Genomic DNA, 23791 nt, shown 5'->3' on the forward strand with positions numbered 1-23791 from the left:
GATAGTGCCCATGAGGTGTTAGGGATTAAGCGCACAATCACAACGAAATAGAGAGTAAATGCGAGAAAAAGAAGTCAAGGTACAAGGTTTATTCTAGTTCGCCCATAGACTAGGGTTACATCCAGCAGATGATTTCACTATAATTAGCACATCTCATATCTCTATTACGACTTTCAATTATAAGAAAAAAAAAAGATTATATTTAATAGCAACTATTCATGGGCCCAATCCGAACTACCAATAAAATAGTAAAATACGAAGCTCAAGCTATAAAAGCCATCTCTGGTTTTCCGAGGGAGTATTAATCACACCCTAACAGGAGGCAAAACTCTTAATTTCAACTCCCGTAGCTTATCTTGGAGGGCTTGAAGGAGCTTGTTCGTGACAATCGCCGTCTCTACTATTCGAAACCTTCACTAGGTTTTGCAATTTCCTATTAAGACACATACCCACGAACGACATACGTACATACATTTATGCCAATGAAGCTGTTTTCAATTTAATCTTCAATCAAATATAGAACAGATAGGGACAAGATCAGCTCAATTTCGTCAACGACAGAGCTCTGTCGGCTTCTATGAAAGTTTGCATTTCTGTCTTTGAGAGAATGGTTCCACATGTTTGGAGGTTTAAGACTTGGGAATTTTGTATATTGCTTGTGGATGCTTGTGTGGTGGTGTTATTCTAGTGGCGAGGAACCTCGTATTCTCTTTGATTTCATTCATTGAAAAACTCGAATTTGGTGGTCCTTGACGTTCAAATCTATTTTATGGCGGCCGCCCTAAATTGCTCGATATGCAAGGACAAGAGTTTGACTACATTTTTCCTACCTCAAGTAACTAATCAGGAGAAAGAGGAAATCTCGGGATTCGACCTCGTGATCCAGGCTTCGATACATTACATTAAATTAACCATTTTCAAGAAGTTAACATATATTTAAGCCGTCGAGAAATCAGGCCGACAAGCCGCATTTATTAGAAGCGCATTGTTATCCTCCAGGATTGGCTCAATTGGTTGATCCGAAAGTGGATTTTTATTAAGAAGCCGAAGATCACTTGTTCCCAGATGCACTAACATACATTCAAACTGTTCTAAATTAGGGCTACCTGAACAGATCAAAAGCTTGGACTTACCGGTTAAGGGGACTTGCAAGGTGTTTCATGGCCTCCAAGTATCGAGGTCTTCATGTCCGTGCTCCCTGAGTTTATATATCTTTATACAGAATGAAAAAGCAGATTGTCTTCGACATAATACTTGCTATTCCACTAGGGCTTTCTGCCTTATGAGCCGACCATTAAGAATATCAGGCTAAGTTGACGATGGTCACTAATTTCAGGACCAAACTCTTCCGTGCGTAAACATGTGATTGTTCATTTTTCTCTCTTTTCTCTTTATTTATGTATTTTTTGCTCGGCTACCAGGGGCGTGTAAGATGAAAATGGTCCGCGCGTCGTATTTAGCGAACCTCATACCCGTCGTAAAATGAATATGGACCATTCGATATGGCGATGACCCATATTCACGAATGTCCAAATTCAGCTTATTACGCATGCTACGCTCCATAGGCTAATAATTTCTCCTCTCATGGACACAACGGCTCGCGTTCCGGTCGTCTTTTTTCGGCACGGCAAGCGGACCTACAACCTTAGCCATTGCAGGGAGGTGGAGGCCATAAGCAAATCCAAAGATCTGTGAGGTGCATTGACATGACCGGGCGCTTGCACCACTCAACGCAACGAGAAATCTAGAGGTAACGAGGATTGAACGAGTGTCGGCGGTCGACGGTGCGGAAATCGAAAACCGAGGACCACGACGCACGGACGAGTTCTGACATCCGGAGACATGGGAAACCTTCCAACGAACGGCTGGCCGACGAAGGTCACTGTGCCCACTCCCATGTGATTTTTGTCCTCTTCGCTTTTGGTTCGCAAGGCTCCCGGGATTTGTTCATAGTGCTTGGTATGGATTCCGAGTAGGCAATGACCAGCAACGGGGAAAATTGTCAAAAAAAAAAAGTCTTAAATTTATTGCGCTTTTACCAATTCAGTTATAAATCTTTTAATTTTGCCAATTCAATCCTAAAACATTTACATTTGTGCAAATTTAGTCCTAAACTCTTTTATATTTGTGTCGGTTCAATTCATCTCACCAACTTTGGCCAGTTGATGCTGATGTGGTAATTTTAATAATATTTCAAAATTTTTATTTTTTATTAATTTTTTTATTTCTTTTTCTTATTTATTGTTGTTCTTCTTCATTGCAACGGCTCTTCTCGAGAAGTCCACGTTTGACTTCACGCCACTATGTTTGACTTCGCGGCACCTCCATCCTTGGCCATCGTCGCCCGCCACCGACGCCAAACGACCATCACCAACCTATCCATCGGCCAATTACGACATCACCACACTTCCGGTGGTGGCCAAATCACTCAACACCATCGACCAAAACTATTCGATACTTAAACCTCGGCAAAAACCGTAACTAGACCGTCGGTGCCGCACAATCACCGAAAACCAGGCAAGTAAGGGCATTCGGTTGGGCGATGGTAAGGCTCGGTCGTAGCCGGGAGAAGCCGAACCCACCTAGCGACGGCGATGCGACGCCATGGCCGGGCGAGGTCGGCCTCCCTCATATCTAGCAAGGCCGAGCCTCGCCCAACCAAGGGGTGACTCGACCTTGCCGGATCTAAGCAAGGCCAATAGTGGCGCCGGCCTCTTGAGGCGGCTGTGTCGTTGACCGGTGAGCCTTGGTGGACGAAGAAGATGAACCAGAAAAAGGGGAAAAAAAGAAAATAAAAGAAAATAAAAGAAATAAAATTTTTAAAAAATACTAAAATATTATTAAAAACTGTCTCGTCGGCGCCGACAGGTCGAAATTGACCGGATGGATTGATTGGGCACAAATGCAAAAGATTTAGGACTAAATTAGCACAAAAAAAAAATTTAAGACCGAATTGACACAAGTAAGAAAGATTTAGGACTGAATTGGCAAAATTAAAAGGTTTATGACTGAATTAACAAAAGTATAATAGGTTTAGGACTTTTTCGACAATTTTTCCACCAGAAATATGTTAGCTAGGGTTTCAACATTGAGTATGGCGAGGCCTTGTGAACTTTAGTTAACACAAGACACTTTGAATATTGGATGGGATTGCATTTCGTCGAAAAAGAATCGGCAAAGCACCTTTCAAATTGTGGGTCAATGTGGAAATTGATGAGGGATATGGAGGTTCTTTTGTTGATTCTTGGACGAGAAACGCGGATTTACGAGATAATTAAATGTACAAAGATTGGAGGCAATCGTGGCCGGCCATGTAAAAAGACACTGGAATGCAAAGATATCGGGAAGATGAAATTGAACGATTGGTGCTCATTGATTCGTTGGCGACCCTTTGCTCGAATTACAATTGCAAATGGCTACTTAAAGACACCCTACTAGATGATAGTGATAACAGCCCATAGTTTCTCGGCTATCATCATTCGTGACTTTGGAAATTTATGGCTCCACAAGCTGGTAATCATGCTGGCTTCACGATCGAATGGATTGTTACGGTTGCAGCCGAAGTTGTTGGCCTCACGACGTGAACGCTTATCTTGTTCTTAATTCGTAGATCTTCACTTCAGCTTCGGTTCTCCTATAGGCTCAGCTAAATCTCGTTTACCCACACTCGTTTGCTCAACGCTCAGTAATTTTCTCTTGTATCGCCTGTCGGTAACTCCTCAGCGCCTTCGTCGATTACCTATAGTCATCGATTAAAAGGACTAAGCAAATTTCACTTTAACCATGTCTTGCTCGGTCTGATTCGGTCCGAGTCGAGGCCAAGGACTTGAAGCAATTGTTTGTCAACAGATTTGATTGTGTCACACACATACATACATACATAGTATGCGGGTGCAGGACAGGTGAGAGATGTTTTGAATGATGTCGATGGGTAAATGCAAAATACAAAATAGATTACGATTAGACGCAAGGCACACGGAATATCACCAACCAAGGTGACAAACATTAAAGACATGGGAAGTACCAAACATTGATGATATAGAAACTAGAAAACACGATAAAGACTTAAGAACTAGAAAATATACTAGAACACCAAAAGATTTGAACTTTTAACTCTTGAAACCTGCAAATTTAAGACTCTTAAAAATAGGACTAAAGACGCTTGACCAAATACGAAGTAATTATATTTAGACTATAAATTCGTTCATCATCCTCGGAAGCCGAACAGCCATCATTAAAGATCATCAAACATCGATAGAAATTGATGAGAACATCTTCCATTTGTTAGGTAGTCAATAGGGAGTCTCGCAATCGGCAATAAACTTTTGTATTGGTATCTCGGTAGCCGATCGACAACCGTGAAATCGACAACTTAATTATTGAATCAATGACTCTCTTATGCAATCGACATCTTCAACATGAATTTGTCAACAAGGTCCGATGCTCTCACATCAATACATATATATATATATATATCTATATCTATATCTGTGTGTGTGCAGGTATTTAGATCTTCATTTACTAGTTGATTAATTTTCCGAAAAAGAATAATTGGTCCCAACATGCTTGAAAATTATTAGGGAGAGTTCCCAAAGGAAGTAGAGTGTGTCCCTACGTAGCTCGCCGACATGCTTTTGCCAAGACATGTGAAGCACTGGTGGCTGTCCCTTCACTTTGAGTGTGCGCATGCGAGGGGAGGGAAAAGTACCCAAAAAAGTTTACACCTTTTGAGTCTGTGGTAATTGAGTCCATTTAATCAGTTTTGATCGAAAATCGCTAGTATGAATGTCGGCCATCCTACGTGACACGGCCAGGCTTGACGTGGACATTTTAAATAATTTTCTTAAAATATATTGAATTTTCAATTTTTTTTTCTATTTTTCTGTCTTTTTTCATTTCATTTTGGCAAGCAACCCTCGCCCAGTGACTCGTGAGAGTCCACCTCTTCCAAAATTGGCAAGGCCACGAAGGCCCTGGGAAAGGTGGCTGTAATGACCCGGCCCAATGAGGACGGGGAGCAGTCCTCAAGGGCAGAGGATTTGGACAAGAAGCAGCTCCTGCTAGGTTTCTAGGATGGCGAAGGGAATAGAAATGAACCCAACCATGCACCAAATAGGGAGAAAGTGATTCTAGAATATATATGTAAAAATTGGAGTTAACTTTTGGAATGCTTAACTTTGGAACTCCAAAGTTAAGCGTGCTCGGGTGGAAGCACTCTCATAATGGATGACCTCCTAGGAAAGTGACCACATGTATGTCAAAGGACAAAATCGTGAGCCTTGGTATAGGACGGGCCAAAATAGACAATACCTCAGTGAGTCATTCCGAGATAATATGATATGGCATAAGAGTGAGATCCCTCCAGTAGGTGTATGCTCGAGGATGACCCATGCCGAAGCTAGTGGGCCCGTCTCAATCCAGTCCAACAAGAGCTGGGAGTGGACGCCGGAGTTAAAGGGTTTGAACAAGAAGTGACTCCCGGCAAACTTCTAGGATAACGAAAGGGCGGAGGAGAACAATTATGGAATACTTATTTCACAACCGTAATTAACTCATAGAGGCACCTTTTGGCGTTATGAAAATGTTTAGCTTTGGAACTTCAAACTTAAACATGCTCAAGTGAGAGCACTCTCGAGATGGGTGACCTCTTGGAAAGTGAAAAATATCTCAGTGAATTAATCCAAGATGTCACAACAGCCGTTGCCCGGATCTCGCGGCCATAATGAAATGAAAAAAAAATTAAATCTAAATTTTAAAAAATATTAAAAAGTATTCACGTCAGCACCGGTCATGCCGCGTAGACGATCGGCGTCCACGTTAGTGATTTCTTGCCAAAATTGATCGGATAGACTCAACAGATATAAATGTAAAGGATTTATGATTAAATTGATACCAATATAATAAGTTTAAGACTTTTTTGATACTTTCCCTACGAGGGAACATGAGAATGAATTGGAGCGGGTCTCGCAGGCCGGTGAGCGTCGCACGTGATGCAGCATGTGAGAAACCAATTCCTTCGGGAACATTCACCTAAGCTCTTGGTTCACATAAGCTCAGTGCATGTGAACCGCTAGATTTGGTGCGCCCGTATGGGGCCCAAATGATCGCGTGGTTCACATGTGCTTGGCAACACATACGAGATGCATATTTTCAATCATTTCTTACCTTTGGTTCTTAAGGGTCCGTATGGTAACGTACTAGAAAAAATGTTTTTGTTCCCAAAGTGTTCCGGGAACACTTTGGGAATAGAAATACGTATAGTAAAACAATGTTCCCAAAATGTTCTGGGAACACTTTTGATAAACAAAAACACTTTTGGAGCAGAAACAAGAAACAAGAAAAACTTGCTTCTGTGTTCCTAGAACACTTTTTAGAAACACATTTGGAACATTTTTTAGAAACAATTGGGAACAATTCTATTTTTGAACACACTTTTTTCTCTTTTGTTCTTGCATGATGTTGACACTTGATTTTTGATCATTTTATTTTAAAAAATTAATTAAAAATATGAAAAAATTTATAAAATTACAAAATCAACCTTGGAAGCTTTGGCCTAGCCTTAGCAACCAATTTTGAACAAAAAATATTTTTTATAATATTTGACATTTTGCAGATTTATTTTAATTATAAAAATAGCCGAAAATAAGGAAAAATAGTATTTGTGGTCAGAAAAGTGTGCAAAAATAGTCCATATTCTTATTTTAATTCCCTTTTCATTTTGGTCTCTTAAATTTAAAAAAATTCAGTTTGGGATCACATGCCTCTTCATTGAACATAATCCTAAATTGACTAAAAAATTTCATTTTAAATCATTTTAGCCAAAATTTTTACTTTTAGAGTCATGACATGAGATTTTGATATCTTGCATCTTATTTCAGTCCTCATGTTTGGAAAAATTGCACAATTGGACTAAAAGAACCTAAATGCACAAATATTTTTCATTTTAGTCCCCGATTTCACTTAAAGTGCAATTAATATTTTTCTAGAGTCCCCGTTTAAAGGTAATCATATTTTTAACTACTTGGGAACATTTACGTGTAACTCATAATTGTAATTTTTCCTATCTATAGAAAACATATTTGATGTTCTCGTTGTCTAATTCCAATTCGTCTTCTCTTTCATTTTTTTTTTTTATAGTTGATCTCATCCATATCATTATTTGATAAATCGTGCATAAATTACTTATACATATATTGGTCCAATTTGATTTAGTAAATTGAACAAATGCAATTTAATTTGATTTAGTAAGTTAAAAAGATAAAGACATTTTAATTTTAATATATATAGTCCCCTTAATTAAAAGAAAAAAATTAGGAACAATTTTTTTGCGGTTACCAAACGCATTTCTTTTTTTTCTTCTTTTTTGTTCCGTAACAGAAATTTTATGCAGTTACCAAACATGTTTCTGTTCTTTTTTTATTTCGGGGACAGATTTTTTTTGTAGTTACCAAACACGTTTTTGTTCCAAAAAATCGTTCTTTGGGAACAAAACAGAAAAAAATGTTTCCGTTCTAAAAGTTGTTCCCTGGAATAGAAACATTACCATACGCAGCCTAAATCTCTTGATCCATGGGGGAGCGAAAAGGTGAACCGCTTGTAACGTTTATGAAAGTAAACAAACGAAAAAGTTTTCACCGTCCATGAGATTATATTTTATTAATTAATTATTTCAAGTAATAAAAAATTATATTTAAGAATTTTCTTTAAATCATTTATTTCTTTGCTAAACAAATAAAGCCTAATAGTGTGTTTGTTTGAGCGCAAGTGTTTTTTCGGAAATTCTTTTTTCGAACTTTCACTTGTTTGTTCACCGAAAGTGACAAGTCAATCGAAAATACTTTCCGGTCAATGAAAATGTTCATGCAAAAATCTGGAAAGTGAATTTCCCAATCTGAAGAGGTGAAAATACTCTTCGAAATTGCTCATCTCTAACTTTTTAACAATTTATTTTAATTTTTTATAATTTTTTTCTTTTAATTTCTTTTTTTTTTCTTTCCCTCGACGGTCACCAAACCTTGATGACAGCCGGTGATCAACCATGGGCGCAGGCTGGCAAGGCCAAAACAAGCTCAAGCTTTCTCGGTGAGTCTCGCCTCGCCCGGTATCAATCGAGACCGAGCCTTACCGTGGCCCAACAACCGGCGAGATAGAAGAAAAAAGAAAAGTAAAAAAACAATGAAATACTAAATTAATAAAATAATAATAATAATAATAATAACTAATTTGAAATTTTTTTTTGCCTAAGATAAAATCATGATATTGAAACCATTTTTCAAATAAGAATCAAACACCAAATAATATTTTTGATCACATATCACCAAACAAAAGAAAATAAACTATTTTCTTTGAAAATAATCTAGGGACAATCAAATTCATTTTTCATAAAATTTTTCGTGAAGCAAACACATCCTGCTATTCCATTGACAAAGCCGAACATGCGCAACTAAGCGACACCAACAACCGAAAACACGAAATCACACAAGAGACAGTCGGCGATAATGGCATTACATATACATGTAGGATGTTTGTCATCTTCAAGTCATTTGAAATGTATAGTTAAAAAAAAATAATTAGAAATATATTCGATTCGAGCCACCCAATTGGCACATATTTGACACATATCAGTTATAGAAGTAAGGGGATGGTCTGGAAGTAGATTGAGGACTCTATGACTTCGCTTGCCGCGCTTAGAGACAAGATGAAAAGAAGAGACTGCAATGAAAAATTACAATTGATTATTCTAAGCAAGCCAGCCACGTGTCGATCGGGGTATGGTCCAACTTGGATCTTCCATTGCCTATGGTCCACGTCAAACAATAATAATTTGAAATGCCCAAGAAAAATTATTAAAGCTATTGCTAATTGCTTCTAATCCATCACAAAGCAAATAATTGTTGTCTAGGAGGATGTCTCTATGCGAAACATCCATGTTGATTGCGATATTATAATGCAAAAATTACACGAATGATCCTTGAACTTTAGGTTAATATACAATATCGTTCATGGACATTTATATTTACTTGATACAGTTCCTGAACTATTGGTCAACGTCCAATGTAGTCCTTTCATTTGCTCAAGTGACCAATAAGACAATATATGCTGAGTTGCATTTTTAAAAATGATGATTCAATATATCCATTTACTTTAGACAAGGGAAAAAAAAATTGACACCGAGATATCTATTGTTACTTGATGACATGAACTATTATAACCTGATTTGAGATGAATAATTTATGTGGATAATTCAAATGTAACCTTTTTTTTTTTTCACTGCTCAAACATGAGTATATTTCATTAACTTGAATTAATAAAAAGACGGAATTAAATATTTTCATGTAGTTTAGAGGTTAGATTGAACATTTAATGATTGTTCAAGAACCACATCGAATAAATTAAAAGTTTTTGAACCACATTACATATTGAGACAAAATTCAGATAACATTTGTGCCGTTTTTTCCTATTATAATCAAAGTCCCCAGACCTCAAATTCCACAAGCTGCATGTGCACACGTTTGACCAGAACAAAGATTGTCTTGAAACTATGATGCATATGTTGCAACCAAATTTCCATGTGGGTAGTTAGATAACTCGGTTAGGAACTTACCGAGAACCTGTCTAGTGCGAATGGACTGTAGTCACAATTTGACGGTTCTAATCAAATAAGGTTGGCGAGGACCTAGTTGAGCGTTCGACCATACATGACGAGGCAATAATGGATACAATCTCAGCTTCATTTGTTTAGTAAAAAATGAATGATTCGAAAAAAAAAATTCTAAAAATGATCGCTTGTATTGTAATGATAGTATTTTTAATGGACTAATAATTTCAAGCGATAGAAACGATCAATTTTAAGAAATTTTTTTTCAAATCGTTCATTTTTTCACGAAACAAATGGACTCCGTAATTTTAGTGAAGGCTTGACTTGCCTTTTCACGTAGCATAGCTTGTCATATGCCCCAAGTTTCAACCGCAGTGCACTTAGCTTGGGGCTCAATCTCCGTTGGAAAAAAAAGCTGGCGTGACCGATTTGAATCTTTTATCTTTCAAGAGGTGAAATTTCTTCGAGGTTGAATGTTTTCTTCTCTTTAGATTTGACAGCGTTGATGTGCAAGTTGGACGAAGACCAAGCATCGATTGTCCGATGTGATGGTCGGCGGGAATATGAGTTCTTATGCCGTTCCTTGAGGATTACCTCTTGCGTAGAATAAATGATAAAAGATCGAACTTTTATGACAAGGAAATTCTCTTTCGATAACGTGGAGAATTCGAACATGCGCGTTGTGCGTCTGATCTCCACATGCATGTTCACACCTTAACACGAAGTCGACATAGGAAGAGAAAGCTATTGCCTTTTGATGGGCACATATGCAACTACGTCACTCGAGAGAAAAATCCTCATAATCATTTTAATAGTGCCAATTTCGACCTAAACCTTTTGACGATTTGGCTATTCAATTTTAAACCTTTCAATTGAACCAATTTAATCGTAAACAATTTTGACGACTTGTCAATTTATTTCTAAACCGATTGACAATATGTCGAGTCCTTTCGGCTAATTACCCAAATAATAGGTTTAGAACTAAATTGGAAAAAGTCCAAACTGAATTGACACAATTGAAATGTTTATAAACAAATTGATAAATAACCAATATGTCTAGAATCAAATTGGTACAATTTGGCCGCCGTTCAATAGGTTTAGGACTTTTTGAATAATCATCCCATATCTCTTCAATCTTAAATCTTGGAGTAACCAGGGACTAGCCATGCACTCAATTGCGTTCGGCCTCGTGAAATAGACTGCTTATGGACTCAAAATCTTGTTTTGACGTGGCCGCTCAAAGCCCAAAACGAGAAATCCACCCGAGAAAGGCCCAAGTTCAAAACGACAATGACCCCAGAAGAAGTGGAGAAAGAAAAGGATAATCTTCAGCTATATCCTCTTCATCTCCACCAATGCTCTGCATCTGCAAAGCTTCTCTCGGCAGAAATCTTGAAAGGTCGGTCCTCTCCTGCTTGATCAGCATTAAGATTTCAGATTTAATAATTTTTCTGCTACATTAACCCAGCGAGAATGGTGTGCATATCTTGCTGTTTAGATCTTTCACCTCACGTGATTCTGCTATGTAGCTTGTGTCTGAGGATTATACAACTATGCAGAGCATATGCTGCTCTGCACTTGCTTTGAAAGATCCGATTTTTAACTCAATTTACGAGAACTTCGCTTCACTGTCCTGATTAATACATGCTTCTGTGGATGGTGGTGCAGACTGCAGACTAGTGGGGGAGTGAATTGGGAGAGAGTGAGAGAGAGAGAGGGAGATGGAAAACATAACAGCAAGTGAGATTGCAGGTTTTGGGGTGGGCACTCTGCTTCTCTGTGCCACAATTGCTGCTCCAAGAGTCGACTCTTTCATTTCTGCTTCACAGAGGAGGTTTCTGCTTTTCCTGGCCCTTCTCTGGTTTACTTCAGATGCCTTCATATGCTGTTGGGTTATGCTTCTGTTATGAATTTGGTTTCGCGGGTGGGTTTCAGACTAGTTTTCACAGAGAAACTAGTAAAAGGTTCTTGTTCAAAGAGGAAGTTATCAAAAATATCTATAGTGTCTTTTGGACAGCATTTGGATCTTCCCATGAACTATTTTTGTGGTCTTTCTTCATGTTCTTTATGTTTGGATGAGCTGACGGTGATCCGCAAAGGTTCACTCCCAACATTATTGGGTTTGACTTTAGCCAGTTCATCTGCTATCTGCTGATTAGGTGTAGAGAAATCGCTTCCATTCACTCACCTATAAAGTCTGAAGGTTGGGCCAGAAATGATGGAATTGCAATGGCACTTCAATTCTGTTTCTAGAGCACAATCCTTTGTCCGTACACAAGGATGCTTCATCTATGCATTCTGATTCAAAAAACTGCCTTTGTCTTGTCGTGTGCAGCTCACTCGGTATGTGCAGGAAATGCGGCGATTTGAAGATCATAGCATGCTCGACATGTCGTGGAGTTGGATCGGTCAAGGAAGGCGGGCTTATCAGATTCAGTTTCATGGACGATTTATATCAATTGCTTGGTGGCGATGAAACCGGGGTGAAAACCATACCGTGCACGAAGTGTGGAGCAAAAGGTCATTTTCGTTGCCCAAATTGCTCAAAAGCGCAGTAATCGAAGTCCGGTTTTTCCTTCGGCTTAAGTTAGAGGACAAAATTACTTAAGGGCTCCGCAAATTGATTGCGCACCCCCCTTTTCTGTAACATAGAGGTGGTATTTGTTTGGATTTGTCACACCGGAAGACCCAAAAGAAAGATCTTTTAGAAGGGGCAGGACAGTGTCTCTGCCGTGTACTAATAGAGATAAACACTTGCAGAAACAACTGTTATTGAAGACAGAATCAAATTCGAGGACTTGTCGCGTTTCGTAAACAGAACAGCTTGACTGAGTTTCGGAAGTGACGGAAGTCCAAACAGGATAGGAATGGAATTCAATTCATGTGGAGGGCACTTCCTGCAGCTGCTTCACCTTGGCGATATAATCAGCCATTGCTTCTTCCTTGCTCTTCCCTGAAACACAAAACATAAAATGACGAAACCGAATGATTTGATTCCTTCTCAGGTCAGAAGAAATTCCACAAAACTCGTAAGATTCAGATGAATGGCTTGTTTCAATTGTAGCTCAGACCTTCAACTGCTTTCCAAGCATCCCATTTCGCCCTGTCTGCAGGGCTGAACAACCCGGGTCGACCTATCATTACGAAGAGGATAATCAGTGCACGATTGCGAATGGTTTCAGAGAAAACATTGGTCTAAAGATTTCTCTTTTTTTACTGGTATTGACAGCTCCAATGGTGGCTTGCTTGTACAGCCCATAGAGCACCAGCTTGTCTGCATCTTTTGTGCTCAGCGGCAATGACTTGGCCTTCTCTGCATACTCCTTGAACTCATCCTGCCACGAAACATGAAATCAGATAAAAAAGAAGAGCTTAAAAACACGAACCCAATGCAAGAACACAAGCATAGAAGATGAGGGGATGGTGAGAACCTCTGAAGCCATATTCTTTTCAGCAGAAAGGAGGCTTGTAACTGGCAAACATGCAACGGATCTCTCTTCTCTATAGTTTAAAAGGGAGCTCGCATTGGCCTCACATGGCGATGCGAACAAGAGAGATCTTTCTTGTGGAGTACGTCCGGATCGTTGAGCCAACTTCGGCCTACTTGTAGACTTTCCTTCTTTTCGGTCGAACCCTTTCTTGTTTCGAACGAGCGAGAAATGGTATGCTTGGCGAGCAGGACATGCGGTGATCTGTTACCTCAATTTGATCTGACCCCATTTTAGACAACCGCATTTGTTTGGTGGGAAAATGACTCAAATACTTCATGAATTTCGGCTCAGAATGCGATATGATCATTAAACTTTTAACATATTCAATGTAGTCCTTAAACTTTTAATTTGTTCAATATAGTCTCTGAACTTTTAGTACATGTTCAATTTAGTCATTGTGTATATAAAAATGTTCAATATTATTCTTGATTTTAAATTAATAAAAGGATTGCATTGAATATTTTCATATAAACAATAACCATACACTTTTATGGACTAAATTGATTATGTACCAAAAGTTTAGGGATCACATTGAACAAATTAAAATTTCAGAAATCACATTGAATATTGGGCTAAAGTTCATGGATTACATTGCACGTTGAGCCAAAGTTCACATATTATTTATATCGTTATCCCTATGTTTGGTCTTCTAGAGATGGGCCACAACATGTGCAATGACCCGACCCAAAACTCATGGGGCTCGGGTTTTAAAAACGGGTACTAGCTCAAAGACCTTCGAAGACGGGTACCCTCATGGATCCCTTGCCATACTCTCCTGCCACTAAACTCGGGTCTCACGATCCCACGACTCCGCATTCTCGATCGTTATCAAGCGAGCACGTCACGGCACGACCCGAGTAATCCAACCGGCCATCCGCCGCGAACCAGAGCCTCGTACGGATCACGGCGTACCCAAGTCCCGATGGGTGCCCAAACATTGGATCGGTTACCTTTGAAGAGACAAGGAAACCGAAATCGCCTTATTACGTGCCTAATCCCACTTATATATGAATCATGAGCTGATCCCAGATCTGGAAAAGAAGCGGGGCAGATGCGATCATGACGACCTTAAACTTATCAAAATCCCAAAACCCATTTGTCAATTGGGAATACTTATTAGATGACACCTTTTTCCACTGACTATTTGGATTAAGGCATGATCTTGGATTGTCTTATTGGCGACAGCATCGTCCAGTGTCAATACCGACGACTTAACGTCCTTAATTATTGCGATAGAACTAGAAGAACTTAATAATGACTTTGTCCATATCAGTCCATGGATTGTAATTAAGCAAAAAAGGAAATGCAAGATCAGGTGGCCATCGATCCACCTACTTTTCACGAGCCATGAAATTATCTGGACGCTACCTTCGTGCACCCAAATGTCTTGCATCGACACGACACGAGCTCCGTTTATTTCACAGAAAATAAATAATTTGAAAAACATTCGTATCGTTCAAAATAATTAGTCTATAAAAAAAAATCATTATCGACGATACTTTATGTCTAAATATACTTTGTCAAGAAAACAGATGAAATAATCCAAGGTGGCATATGAAAAGTCTTGATTTAAGCATGATCATCACAGTGCGAAGGAAAACTTAAGCAATAAAAAGAAGATCTTGTTTCTGGTTTTTTTTTTTTTTTTGTCATCTAGAAGTATATAATGAATTTTCCGAATTGATATCTGGATTCCTGCCAAATTTAAAGATCTACAAAACACCGTATCATCCAGAGGCATACTATGGAAGAACCAATAGATTTAACTGAATGTAAGAATTCCGAAAATTTGTCAAATTTTGATGATAAACATAATGGCTTTGCGATAATTTTTTTTTCTTCTTCTAGAATCATGTGTTGACATATCTCACATCGCATGACTAGGCGGTTTATATGCTTTTTATATGTTTGTGATCTTCCTCCACTTGTCAAGGCTCCGTTTATTACGCGGAAAATGAATGATTTGCCAAATATTTTTCAAATGATAGTTTGCATTGTTTATTATTTATTAACGATTTATGTCCAAACGTTTTCGTGGACAATAAACTTTTTTTTCATTCATTCAATCTTTTAAACAATATAATCGATCATTTTTTGAAATAGATTTATTTATAGAATTATTCATTTTTTGCAAAACAAACATAATCTTTTTTTTTTTTGTATGACTTTCTATCGTGGTGTCATGGGCAATTTCTGCCCTAGTTTATTTCACGTGTGTTAAGTCCACCCAGTTCGTTAAAATTTATGTGTCATCCTTAATTGTTTCTTAGACTTTAACCTAGTATGCAATGTTGTTCCCGAACTTTTATTTGATAACGTCGATCATTATATCGTCGAGTTGGGCTCTTAAAAAGGACGAGTTTAACGTGTCCATCTTTTTGTCCATTTACCTTATGAATGCCTGTCATTATTTGATGGCGTGGATTATTATATAATGATTTGAGATGAATATTTTACTTGGGTAATTCGCATATAACTTTCTTTTATCCACCATTCAAATTTAACGAAATGAAAGCCACGTCAGCAGATTCCGCTAACTTGAATTAACTGAAGGACGACCTCGAACATTCTCATGTAATCTAGGGCCTGAATTGAAATTTACTAATATTTTAAAGGTCATAGTTTAATAATCACGTTAGGCGTTAGATTAAAATTTAGAGATCATTCGTATCATTTTACAGGTACTTTTTTTTTATATATATACGTGGTGGTTCCTATCACCATGTTTTGTACTATGTAAATCGAAGTCTTGGGAGAATCTAATCGATGAAAACGATAGGACAAGGACGCGACATCTTTGACTTTTCATACCTCTTTCTCCTTCTACAAACTGATGAATGCCTACAATAATTTTGCCGTCTAATGTACCTCCTAAAACTATGGACCCGCCAAACCGCGCGTGACATGCACGTGCATGTACATTGTCCAAACTACCCGGAGGTTTGAAGCAGTTCTAGAAAGCGAAATGGCTGCGTTTTAATTGATTCCTTTTGTGATTCGAGCATAAAAAAATTGATTCTTTTTATGCCAATTTTCCTTTAAAAAAAACTCGAATTTTAGATCAAGTCCCAAATCTAATCGTAACTTTTGTTTCTTAAAAATATCTTCCAATTTTAGGTTCAATCCAAAATATGCCCTGAACTTTTTTTTATGTAAAAAAAGCGCTAAACTTTAGGTCAAGTCTCAAATATACCTCGAACTTTTTTTGTCCAAGAAAAAATCACTAATTTTTACTCTCATTCTGTTACCTTAGCCCTTTGCCAAAAAATGGTCGTTAGTCATCCTTAGATATATCCTAGAACGGTTTTAATTTAAAGAATTTCTTTATTATGGAGGATTTAATATCCACGCGAAAACGCCACTTCGATCCGTATCTATTGCCCCATTATTTTGCTAATGTGATATTTTTTATCAACGTAGAAATGCCACGTCAAGTTGCAACTGGACCACAATGTGGATTTGAAAATACATTGAAAATTTGTGATTTTTTAAAGATAATATAAAATTCGAAGCAAATTTGAGAATGTACCTAAAGTTTGAGATTTTTTTGGAGATAAGTTCGGGGCAGATTTGAGACCGAACCTAAAGTTAGTGATTTTTTTTTATAAATTTCTTAATTTTTTTTTTTCATAAATTTCTTAGTTTTTTTTTTCGAAATAAATTTCTTAGTTGATTACGTGATAAAACTTATATCCACACTACTATATAAAGCAAAAAAGAAGAAGAAGCTCTTACACGTTCTAAAAATCAGTATTTTATGTCCTCCTTACACGTTCCCCGTTATTTGTTTTACATTGAAGATACATGTTAATTGTGGCAAACCATCGATTCCAAACTCGAGCATATCCTAGTCAAATTCGCCAATTATTCTTATGCCAGATCGCACATTAAAAATGACGAAGCAAAATATTCCATATCGGTTGATACTGAAACGATCCAAAATGATATATGAGTTAATCTTGTTTTTATATAAACGTGATCATCAAGGTCGTCAAATTCTACGTGTTGTTCCTAATCTGGCTTGCATTCACATTTCTATGTGTTTATATGTTTTTTTTTATACGCGTGTGATCGAACTTTCTAACCGTAAATGAAAAAGACTATCCCGCATTCTTAACGATAAGTAGACATTTTTTCTGCCAATCGGGGGTACTGCTTTGCCATGCGGTTAATTTGGATTGCGCAAAGTGCTGGCTAATAGCAGCGAGCCGAAGCTCCAAAAGGAGCCTTCAACGGTAGTCCGGTAACTCGGCGTTCATCCCGCATGTGTTTCTTATTTTAACGTGCTGGTGCCCGCACGCCCTGTCCCTTGTTGAGAGAAATTATTTTTCTTCCCTTTATCTCAAGAGAATACCTCCGAATTTTTACATCCTAGAGTTCAGACGAAGCTTTTCAAGGTCTTGCTTAGAATCAAACACGCTTCTCCTACTATCGGCGAAAATATGTCCCGAAAGTTTTTTTACCCACTTCGGACTTTTGTGCCCCACATATTACCCGTTTTTAGTACTATGAACTTCATAGTAAACATATTTTTCCAAAAGAAAATTATCTATATTTCACTTAGTCTAAATTTTGCGGTTTTCTCGTGTTTTGGATTTTTTTTTCTTTTTCCAAGTTCGAAACTCCCAAAATGACATAATTTTTTTTTAATTTGTCACACTGAAAATATGTTGAAAGTTGAACATGAGGTAATAAGACGGAGAGCAAGTGTCGCACTTTAACTAGCACGGGAGTGTATTTTACTTTTGTTCTGTCATATTTACAATTCTCATCTCTTTGACTTTTTGCTATGCCTTTTTACAAGACGCGGAAATCGAATGCCGGTCCGAGGATGTATAGAAAAGACACCTTTTGTTAGTAGTGTTATTATTTTTATTATATTTTTTAAGTTTAGCTTCCATTCTCGGCCAAAACAAAGATCCGCTAGCTGGAGGACATTGAGCTGTCCACCCCGGAAACCATGCCAATTGCGTCACAATTTATTTTTCCTTTTTGCTTGTTAAACTCAAGATTGAAAAAGTAAAAAAAAAAAAAAAATCCTCTCTGGCAAAAAATAATAATAACAACAATGATAAAAATGGAGCGCCTTCATTTGTCGATTTAGCCTTCGAGTGAGAGGAAGTGTTGGAGATATCATCACTTGGCAACTTCGAGATGTCGGAGGAGATAAAACGACGATGAGCTCGATTGTACAAGATTGACACGAAATAAATAGAGTTCAAATTTATCTCGTAACATTCGACCGTTGGTCGATCCAATCCTTAACACATTGCTTTGATTAGAAACCTTTATGTTTTGAAATATGTGCAGTCGTATTGGCACGAAACAAATAGAGTTCAAATCTGTCATTAACGTTATGATCGTTGGTCGATTCAATCCTTAACATATTGCTTTGACCAGAACCCTTTTACGTTTTGGAATACGTACGGTCGCGTCCTGAGTTTTTTTTTTTTTTTTACCGCCAATAAATTTTCCAGTACTTTTGATAACTCTCTCGACTATGGCCACGTGGCTCTAAAACAAAGGTTTCCGATGCGGAGAATCTGTCGATAATGAGTTTAAGATTTGATCGCACTTTCTTTTCGAGCGTTAAGAGCTCGAGTTAGCTAAATCCCAAAATTCAATCCACCGGGGTAATCAAAATGTTAAAGTCGATATTTGTATATTTCTCAACAAGGGTTTCGGATTTCTCGACATTTTTTCGACGGAATTTTTCTCGGGCAATCATCGGACAGGAAGCCACGTGGCATTGCGGTCTAAAGGAAAGAGAGACCAAAAAAGGGAAAAGGGAAAAAATAATTACTATAGCTGGATATTACAGAGTAGTATAGAATCATAGATAGAGCTATAAGATTGAGACACCGAGAGGGGTTGGGGGGTGGGGGGACCAAGCGTGACTCTCAAAATCTACTCATTCTCTCTCTCTCTCTCTCTCTCTCTCTCTCTCTCTCCTCTAAAAAATCAGCTCTGAATGCATAGGAGCAAAAAGAAAAGGGCGTCGTCTTCTCCGTCTTCGTCTTCGTCTCCGTCTTCAGGAGATTGTCCGACTGGTTCGGCTCCCTTTTTCCGGGAATCCTCTCCTTTCTTTTGTTCTTTGCGGATTTCGACGATGTCCCGGATTTTCGAGGTACGTTAGGTTCGATCGTTCCATCATTCTTGTACTTCTGCTGAAAGTGAAGATTCCGTTTCGTGGTTTAAAAAAAATTTAAAAAATAAAATGAATAAAAGCTCGTCTTTTCCTTCGGTTTTTCTTGCTCTCGTAAGCGATGCGGGAAGGGGGAGAAAAAAAAAATGAGTCTTTGTACTGATTATTAGATCGTCGAATTCTCTCGGCACGAGTCTCAGATTTTTCTCGGTTTATTCCTCTTCGTTTTATCGTTTCTGGGGACTTCGCGGAGTCGCAAAATTGTCCGTTTTGACAAATCGCGAAATCCTTGCATGTAAAAAGCATGGGAATCTTCTCCAAATCAGAGTTTGGTCAATACCCAGATTTCTTTCTGAGCTGTCGCTTTGGTTGTCTCGGCATTTCTGGAGCTTTTACATGCTTCCAGCGAACGAAAAGCTTTGATCTTTTTCAATCCCTTTCCACTGACACTGCTGCTGCTCCTCCTCCTCCCTTGTTGATTCTTCTCGGTGCTTTGTTGAATCGATTTGAATTTGCTACAGTAGTTGTTGTCTGCTCGTATTAAGGATCGAAAACAAACAATGTGTTAAATGCTGGTTCCCCAAGCAGTGCTGCTCCCTTCTTGTTATGGCCCCCTGATCTTTTTCTCTGCATCATTTTTTGACCTTTTTCTTTTCCGTGAGATTCTTCTTCTGGGACACTGAGCTTTAGGTGGGCATTTTTCTCAGTACAATGAAAAGGGGTTCCTTTTTATAGAAACGGGATCTGCTTTTTTTCCCACAATCCTGTGAACAACAATAATAGCAGCTATAATAGACTCATAATATCAATATCCACAATTATCATCATCATCATCATCGGAAAAAAAAAAATTTGTCATCTGATCCCTCTATCTGAGAGAAAACAGAGTACCCTTTGAGGTCATTATTTCACCCATCTCTGATCCTGTCTTTTATGCAAGATGCCTTGAACAAATCCCAACATTGCGTTTCCTTCTCTCTCTCTCTCCCTCTCTCTCTCTCTCTCTCTCTCTCTCTTTTAAAACTGTCTTTTTGGGGTTCTTCTTGGGGTAGGCATCCACTGTTTAAAGAATGAATATTTGGATTATGGGTGCTTGTCATATTAAAGTAATATCACATCAGAAATAGCTTAACATTTTTAAGCCTGGAAAGAATAATAAATTATACCATTTTGATCTACTTGTTCCGTAGTGGGGCTGACGGGAAATGTCAAAGCACACACAAACACAGAGAGACAGAGAGAGAGAGAGTACAGTGCTGCCGCTTCTGCTGCTGGAAATTCATGCTTCATCATTTTCTGGTTATGGGCCTGTTAATGAGAACATTATCCCACTTGCTGTCCTTTATTCTCCTTCTTTCTCTTTTTAACAGGGCAGATTGAGATTCTGAACAAAGACAGGATTTTTCTTTTTTTCCTCCATCTCTCTCGGGGGCCGGTCAAAAGTTGGACTCGAGGGAAGTGTAAAATGGAAGGCGACGCATTCTCTGGGTTCGGCGGTGGGGCTCACCACCACCAGATAGACACCAAGATATTGCAGACCTTCCAGAAGAGCTTCGTGCAGGTGCAGGACCTACTGGACCAGAACAGGCGCCTGATCAACGAGATAAACCAGAACCAAGAGTCCCGGGTCCCCGACAGCCTGAGCCGGAACGTGGGGCTGATCCGCGAGCTCAACAACAACATCCGGAGGGTGGTCGACCTCTACGCCGGTCTGTCGAGCAACTTCGCCAAGTCCATGGACGCTTCTTCTGAGGGTGACTCCAGTGGCGGCGCTCTGAGATCAGACGCCAAAGCTGGGCTCAAGAGAAACAGACCTGCATAGACAGATTCAAGAAAGCAAAAACAAAAAAGTCGTACCCTTTTGCTTATTCTCTCTGTAGTTTTGATGGGATGAAGTCAGATGAAGAAAGCAGAAGAAGGAGAAGAAGAAGAAGAAGAAGAAGAAAGTGGGGTTCTTGGGTGCGTGGTGGTAGAATGTGGTTTTATTAAGTGCTTGATCCATCATGAAGTCACTGGAGTGGCTCTGAACTGTGTCTCTTGCGGTTCTGTTTTCACCCCCTGATTCATCCGTACTTCCTTCTTCACTAGGAGGAGAATAATTGTTCCAAAGAGTTCAAAAAGTTTCCCCTCTCTCTGTGCTCCATCGTAACTGTGGATCTAATTAGGGATCAATCATGCTTTGTTCCGTCTGCTCTGTGCGTGTGTCCGTACCTTGTCATTTAGCATGCCTTTCAGAAAGCCCATCGAACGAAAGAGGATCTTATTCATAGGATCATAGCCAAGCCTCTATATATATACATACATACATATATAGGCTTGACAATGTGAAGAGGTGATAAAGAATCGTTAGAAGTGATTAAATCTCTCTTTATTTTGCGAAAGATAAATGATTTAAAAATATAGCAATAAAAATGATTACTTATATCATTTGAAATAATTTGCTAACAAAAAAGATATTTAATTATCGACACAATTTATGTTAAATATTTTCGCGATCGATGAAAATATTTATCAATTCAATTCTATTGGTTGAAAATCGCCGATGTAGAAGTTAGCCATCTTATGTGCTACCGTCAGCACCGACGTATTATTTTTCAATAATTTTAAAATAATTCAACTTTTTTTAAATTTATTTTCTTCTTATTTTTCTTTTTAGCCTCAAAGGCCGGCGGGGTCACCGGCCTCTGAACCACAAAGAAAAAAAAGGAAAGAAGAAAGATTAAAAAATTAAAAAATTTGAAAAAATATTTAAAAACGATTCAAAATTTTCACGGTAATATTGACGGTATCACATGGAATGAACGGTATCCACGTTAGCGATTTTCGGCCAACAAGATTGAATTGATAAAAGGTGAAAATGTTTATGATTGAATCGACAAACTTAAAAGGTCTAAGATTAAACCGGCAAAAGTGAGAAAAATTTAGGATTTTTTGGACAATTTTTCCCGCTAGCCCTACGCGCTTGTCTTTAAAATTAGTATGTGACAAGCCAAAAGAGAAAAACAAATATCAAATTTTTAGTTTAACATATAATTTAAATAATGTAATTAGTGGTTCTTTGTGAAACACGGATACGACGACTATTTTTCGGATTTGGTGCTTATGTGTTTATCTTATGTTTATGCTAATGCTCGCAATTTGTGTCGTATCGTGTTGATACAGAGACATAACACAAATTTGGCTAATCCAAACATGACCTCAACACACTTAATAAAGCACGTCAAGTGGCACGACATTATTAACTTATAGAACAATTAACATATCATAATTGGTCCAAAACTCATTAATTTAAGCTTTTGATTGAAGATGAATCCAACTTGATGTATTGATAGGCCCGAACGTGGGCTCCCTCCTAATGATCTCCCTAGGCAAAAGATATCGGGTTTTTGTTATGCTCTCCCTAACAAATTGGTATTAGAGCCGATGGTGGATGAAGTTGAGCGTAATTTTCAAGCGATGGACGTTGTGGCAAAACAATGCAGGCCCGGTAGCAGACTCATAGTTCAATATGGGGAAAGATATCTTGATGCAGAAGGATGTTTGAATTAAGGGGGAGTAAACTTAACACCAAACACACACGTGAGAGGGAGATTGTTAATATGCATTTGCGAGCTGTGTTAAAGAAATTTCACATCGAATTTTTTTTTTTGTCAGAACATCGAATAATTGATATGATGTAGGCCCACAACTCATTGGTTTAAGCTTTTAAGTAAAAATGAGCCCCGACTTGATATATTGTCGGGCTCAATCTTGGGCTCCCCCCTTAGTGTTCCCTCTAAGCAAAAGGTAAGGATTTCTGCTACACGCTCCCTAACACTCTATTTACATATCAAATTATCATTTTCAATGTCAAAAATTGGCCATCATAACCCAAATTCTCTTGTAACAAAAAAGTATTATTTTTCTTTTTCCCTACCTTACAATCTCGCCGGTCCATTAGATGATGATGGGTTGATGATCAATTCTAAAGAGCGGGGGCCTGATGTTTTCATGATGAGCGGTCCCTTTCTCAATTCTTCTGAACTGCCACGAGATCAAAGATGGTCTTTCTTTGGTTGCTTAAAGGTTAAAAAAAAAAAATATTCTCGCGGTTCTCATGATCCTTTCAACTTTTTGGGCTTCGATGTGGAGAACTGAGCAAAGTAGTTATGGAACTACTCAAACATAAATCTGAGTTTAAGTTAGTGTTCCTGACATGCTCTGAAACTGGTTGAGTGAGAAAGCAGCTTTTTTGATGATCTTTTTGGCTCCCATCACACTCCACCACCACCACAAGATCAGAATCTCAGTCAGATAAGAGATGGCGATGATGATGAGCTCTCTTGACCCTTTTCTTTTTACATATCTTTCTCTTGAATTCCTCTTGCTCGCCCAAGACAATCTATTGGATGGTGACGACAGGAGAGAGAGATTTCATAAAGTATTCACTAGGAAGTGTTGAAAGATAGGAGGAGGATACATGAATAAATAATTGACGATGAGGAAAAAACTGAAAGCACTACAGTCCCAGGAAATGGACAGAAACCCAGTGACATGACAAGGGACCAACAGTTCAAC

General features: G+C 38.3%; 3 protein-coding genes and 1 long non-coding RNA gene across 5 annotated transcripts; 2 read left to right on the forward strand and 2 right to left on the reverse strand.

Annotated features, from left to right (window-relative positions):
* Positions 1–10956: 10956 nt before the first annotated feature.
* On the forward strand, positions 10957–12390 carry LOC115740690. Of its 2 annotated transcripts, none has more exons than XM_030674251.2 (3): positions 10957–10997; positions 11267–11432; positions 11934–12390. In XM_030674251.2, exons 2-3 carry the CDS (start codon positions 11320–11322, stop codon positions 12154–12156), a joined length of 336 nt encoding a protein of 111 aa, XP_030530111.1. In that variant the 5' UTR covers positions 10957–10997; positions 11267–11319; the 3' UTR covers positions 12157–12390. The 2 variants fall into 2 exon arrangements, with proteins under 2 accessions (XP_030530111.1, XP_048134271.1); XM_048278314.1 differs by having other exon boundaries at positions 10995–11036; positions 11264–11432.
* A 34-nt stretch (positions 12391–12424) lies between these two features.
* LOC115740687 (acyl-CoA-binding domain-containing protein 3-like) lies at positions 12425–13148 on the reverse strand. The gene is made up of 4 exons (XM_030674244.2): positions 13030–13148; positions 12816–12933; positions 12670–12732; positions 12425–12551 (listed from the first exon to the last, which is right to left on the reverse strand). The coding sequence occupies exons 1-4, from the start codon at positions 13039–13041 to the stop codon at positions 12478–12480; spliced, it is 267 nt and encodes an 88-aa protein (XP_030530104.2). The 5' UTR covers positions 13042–13148; the 3' UTR covers positions 12425–12477.
* A 5819-nt stretch (positions 13149–18967) lies between these two features.
* LOC115740688 (protein ELF4-LIKE 4-like) lies at positions 18968–21346 on the forward strand. Its single transcript, XM_030674245.2, has 2 exons — positions 18968–19216; positions 20605–21346. The coding sequence occupies exon 2, from the start codon at positions 20700–20702 to the stop codon at positions 21054–21056; it is 357 nt and encodes a 118-aa protein (XP_030530105.1). The 5' UTR covers positions 18968–19216; positions 20605–20699; the 3' UTR covers positions 21057–21346.
* LOC125314908 lies at positions 19187–20061 on the reverse strand. The gene is made up of 2 exons (XR_007198254.1): positions 19575–20061; positions 19187–19256 (listed from the first exon to the last, which is right to left on the reverse strand). It is a non-coding gene; the product is annotated as an uncharacterized LOC125314908 (long non-coding RNA).
* Positions 21347–23791: the final 2445 nt, after the last annotated feature.

The sequence above is a fragment of the Rhodamnia argentea genome, chromosome 4, assembly GCF_020921035.1.
Source record: "Rhodamnia argentea isolate NSW1041297 chromosome 4, ASM2092103v1, whole genome shotgun sequence".
NCBI classification, from domain to species: domain Eukaryota; kingdom Viridiplantae; phylum Streptophyta; class Magnoliopsida; order Myrtales; family Myrtaceae; genus Rhodamnia; species Rhodamnia argentea.

Bases quoted from the DNA above. Each gene is read 5' to 3' on its own strand.
- LOC115740690 (XM_030674251.2), top strand. From the start codon at position 11,320: ATGGAAAACATAACAGCAAGTGAGATTGCAGGTTTTGGGGTGGGCACT. The intron at 11,433-11,933 runs GTTTCTGCTTTT...TGTCGTGTGCAG, and splicing joins ATTTCTGCTTCACAGAGGAG to CTCACTCGGTATGTGCAGGA.
- LOC115740688 (XM_030674245.2), top strand. From the start codon at position 20,700: ATGGAAGGCGACGCATTCTCTGGGTTCGGCGGTGGGGCTCACCACCAC.
- LOC115740687 (XM_030674244.2), bottom strand. The intron at 12,733-12,815 runs GTAAAAAAAGAG...TCGTAATGATAG, and splicing joins CATTGGAGCTGTCAATACCA to GTCGACCCGGGTTGTTCAGC. The intron at 12,552-12,669 runs GTCTGAGCTACA...TTTGTGTTTCAG, and splicing joins TGCTTGGAAAGCAGTTGAAG to GGAAGAGCAAGGAAGAAGCA.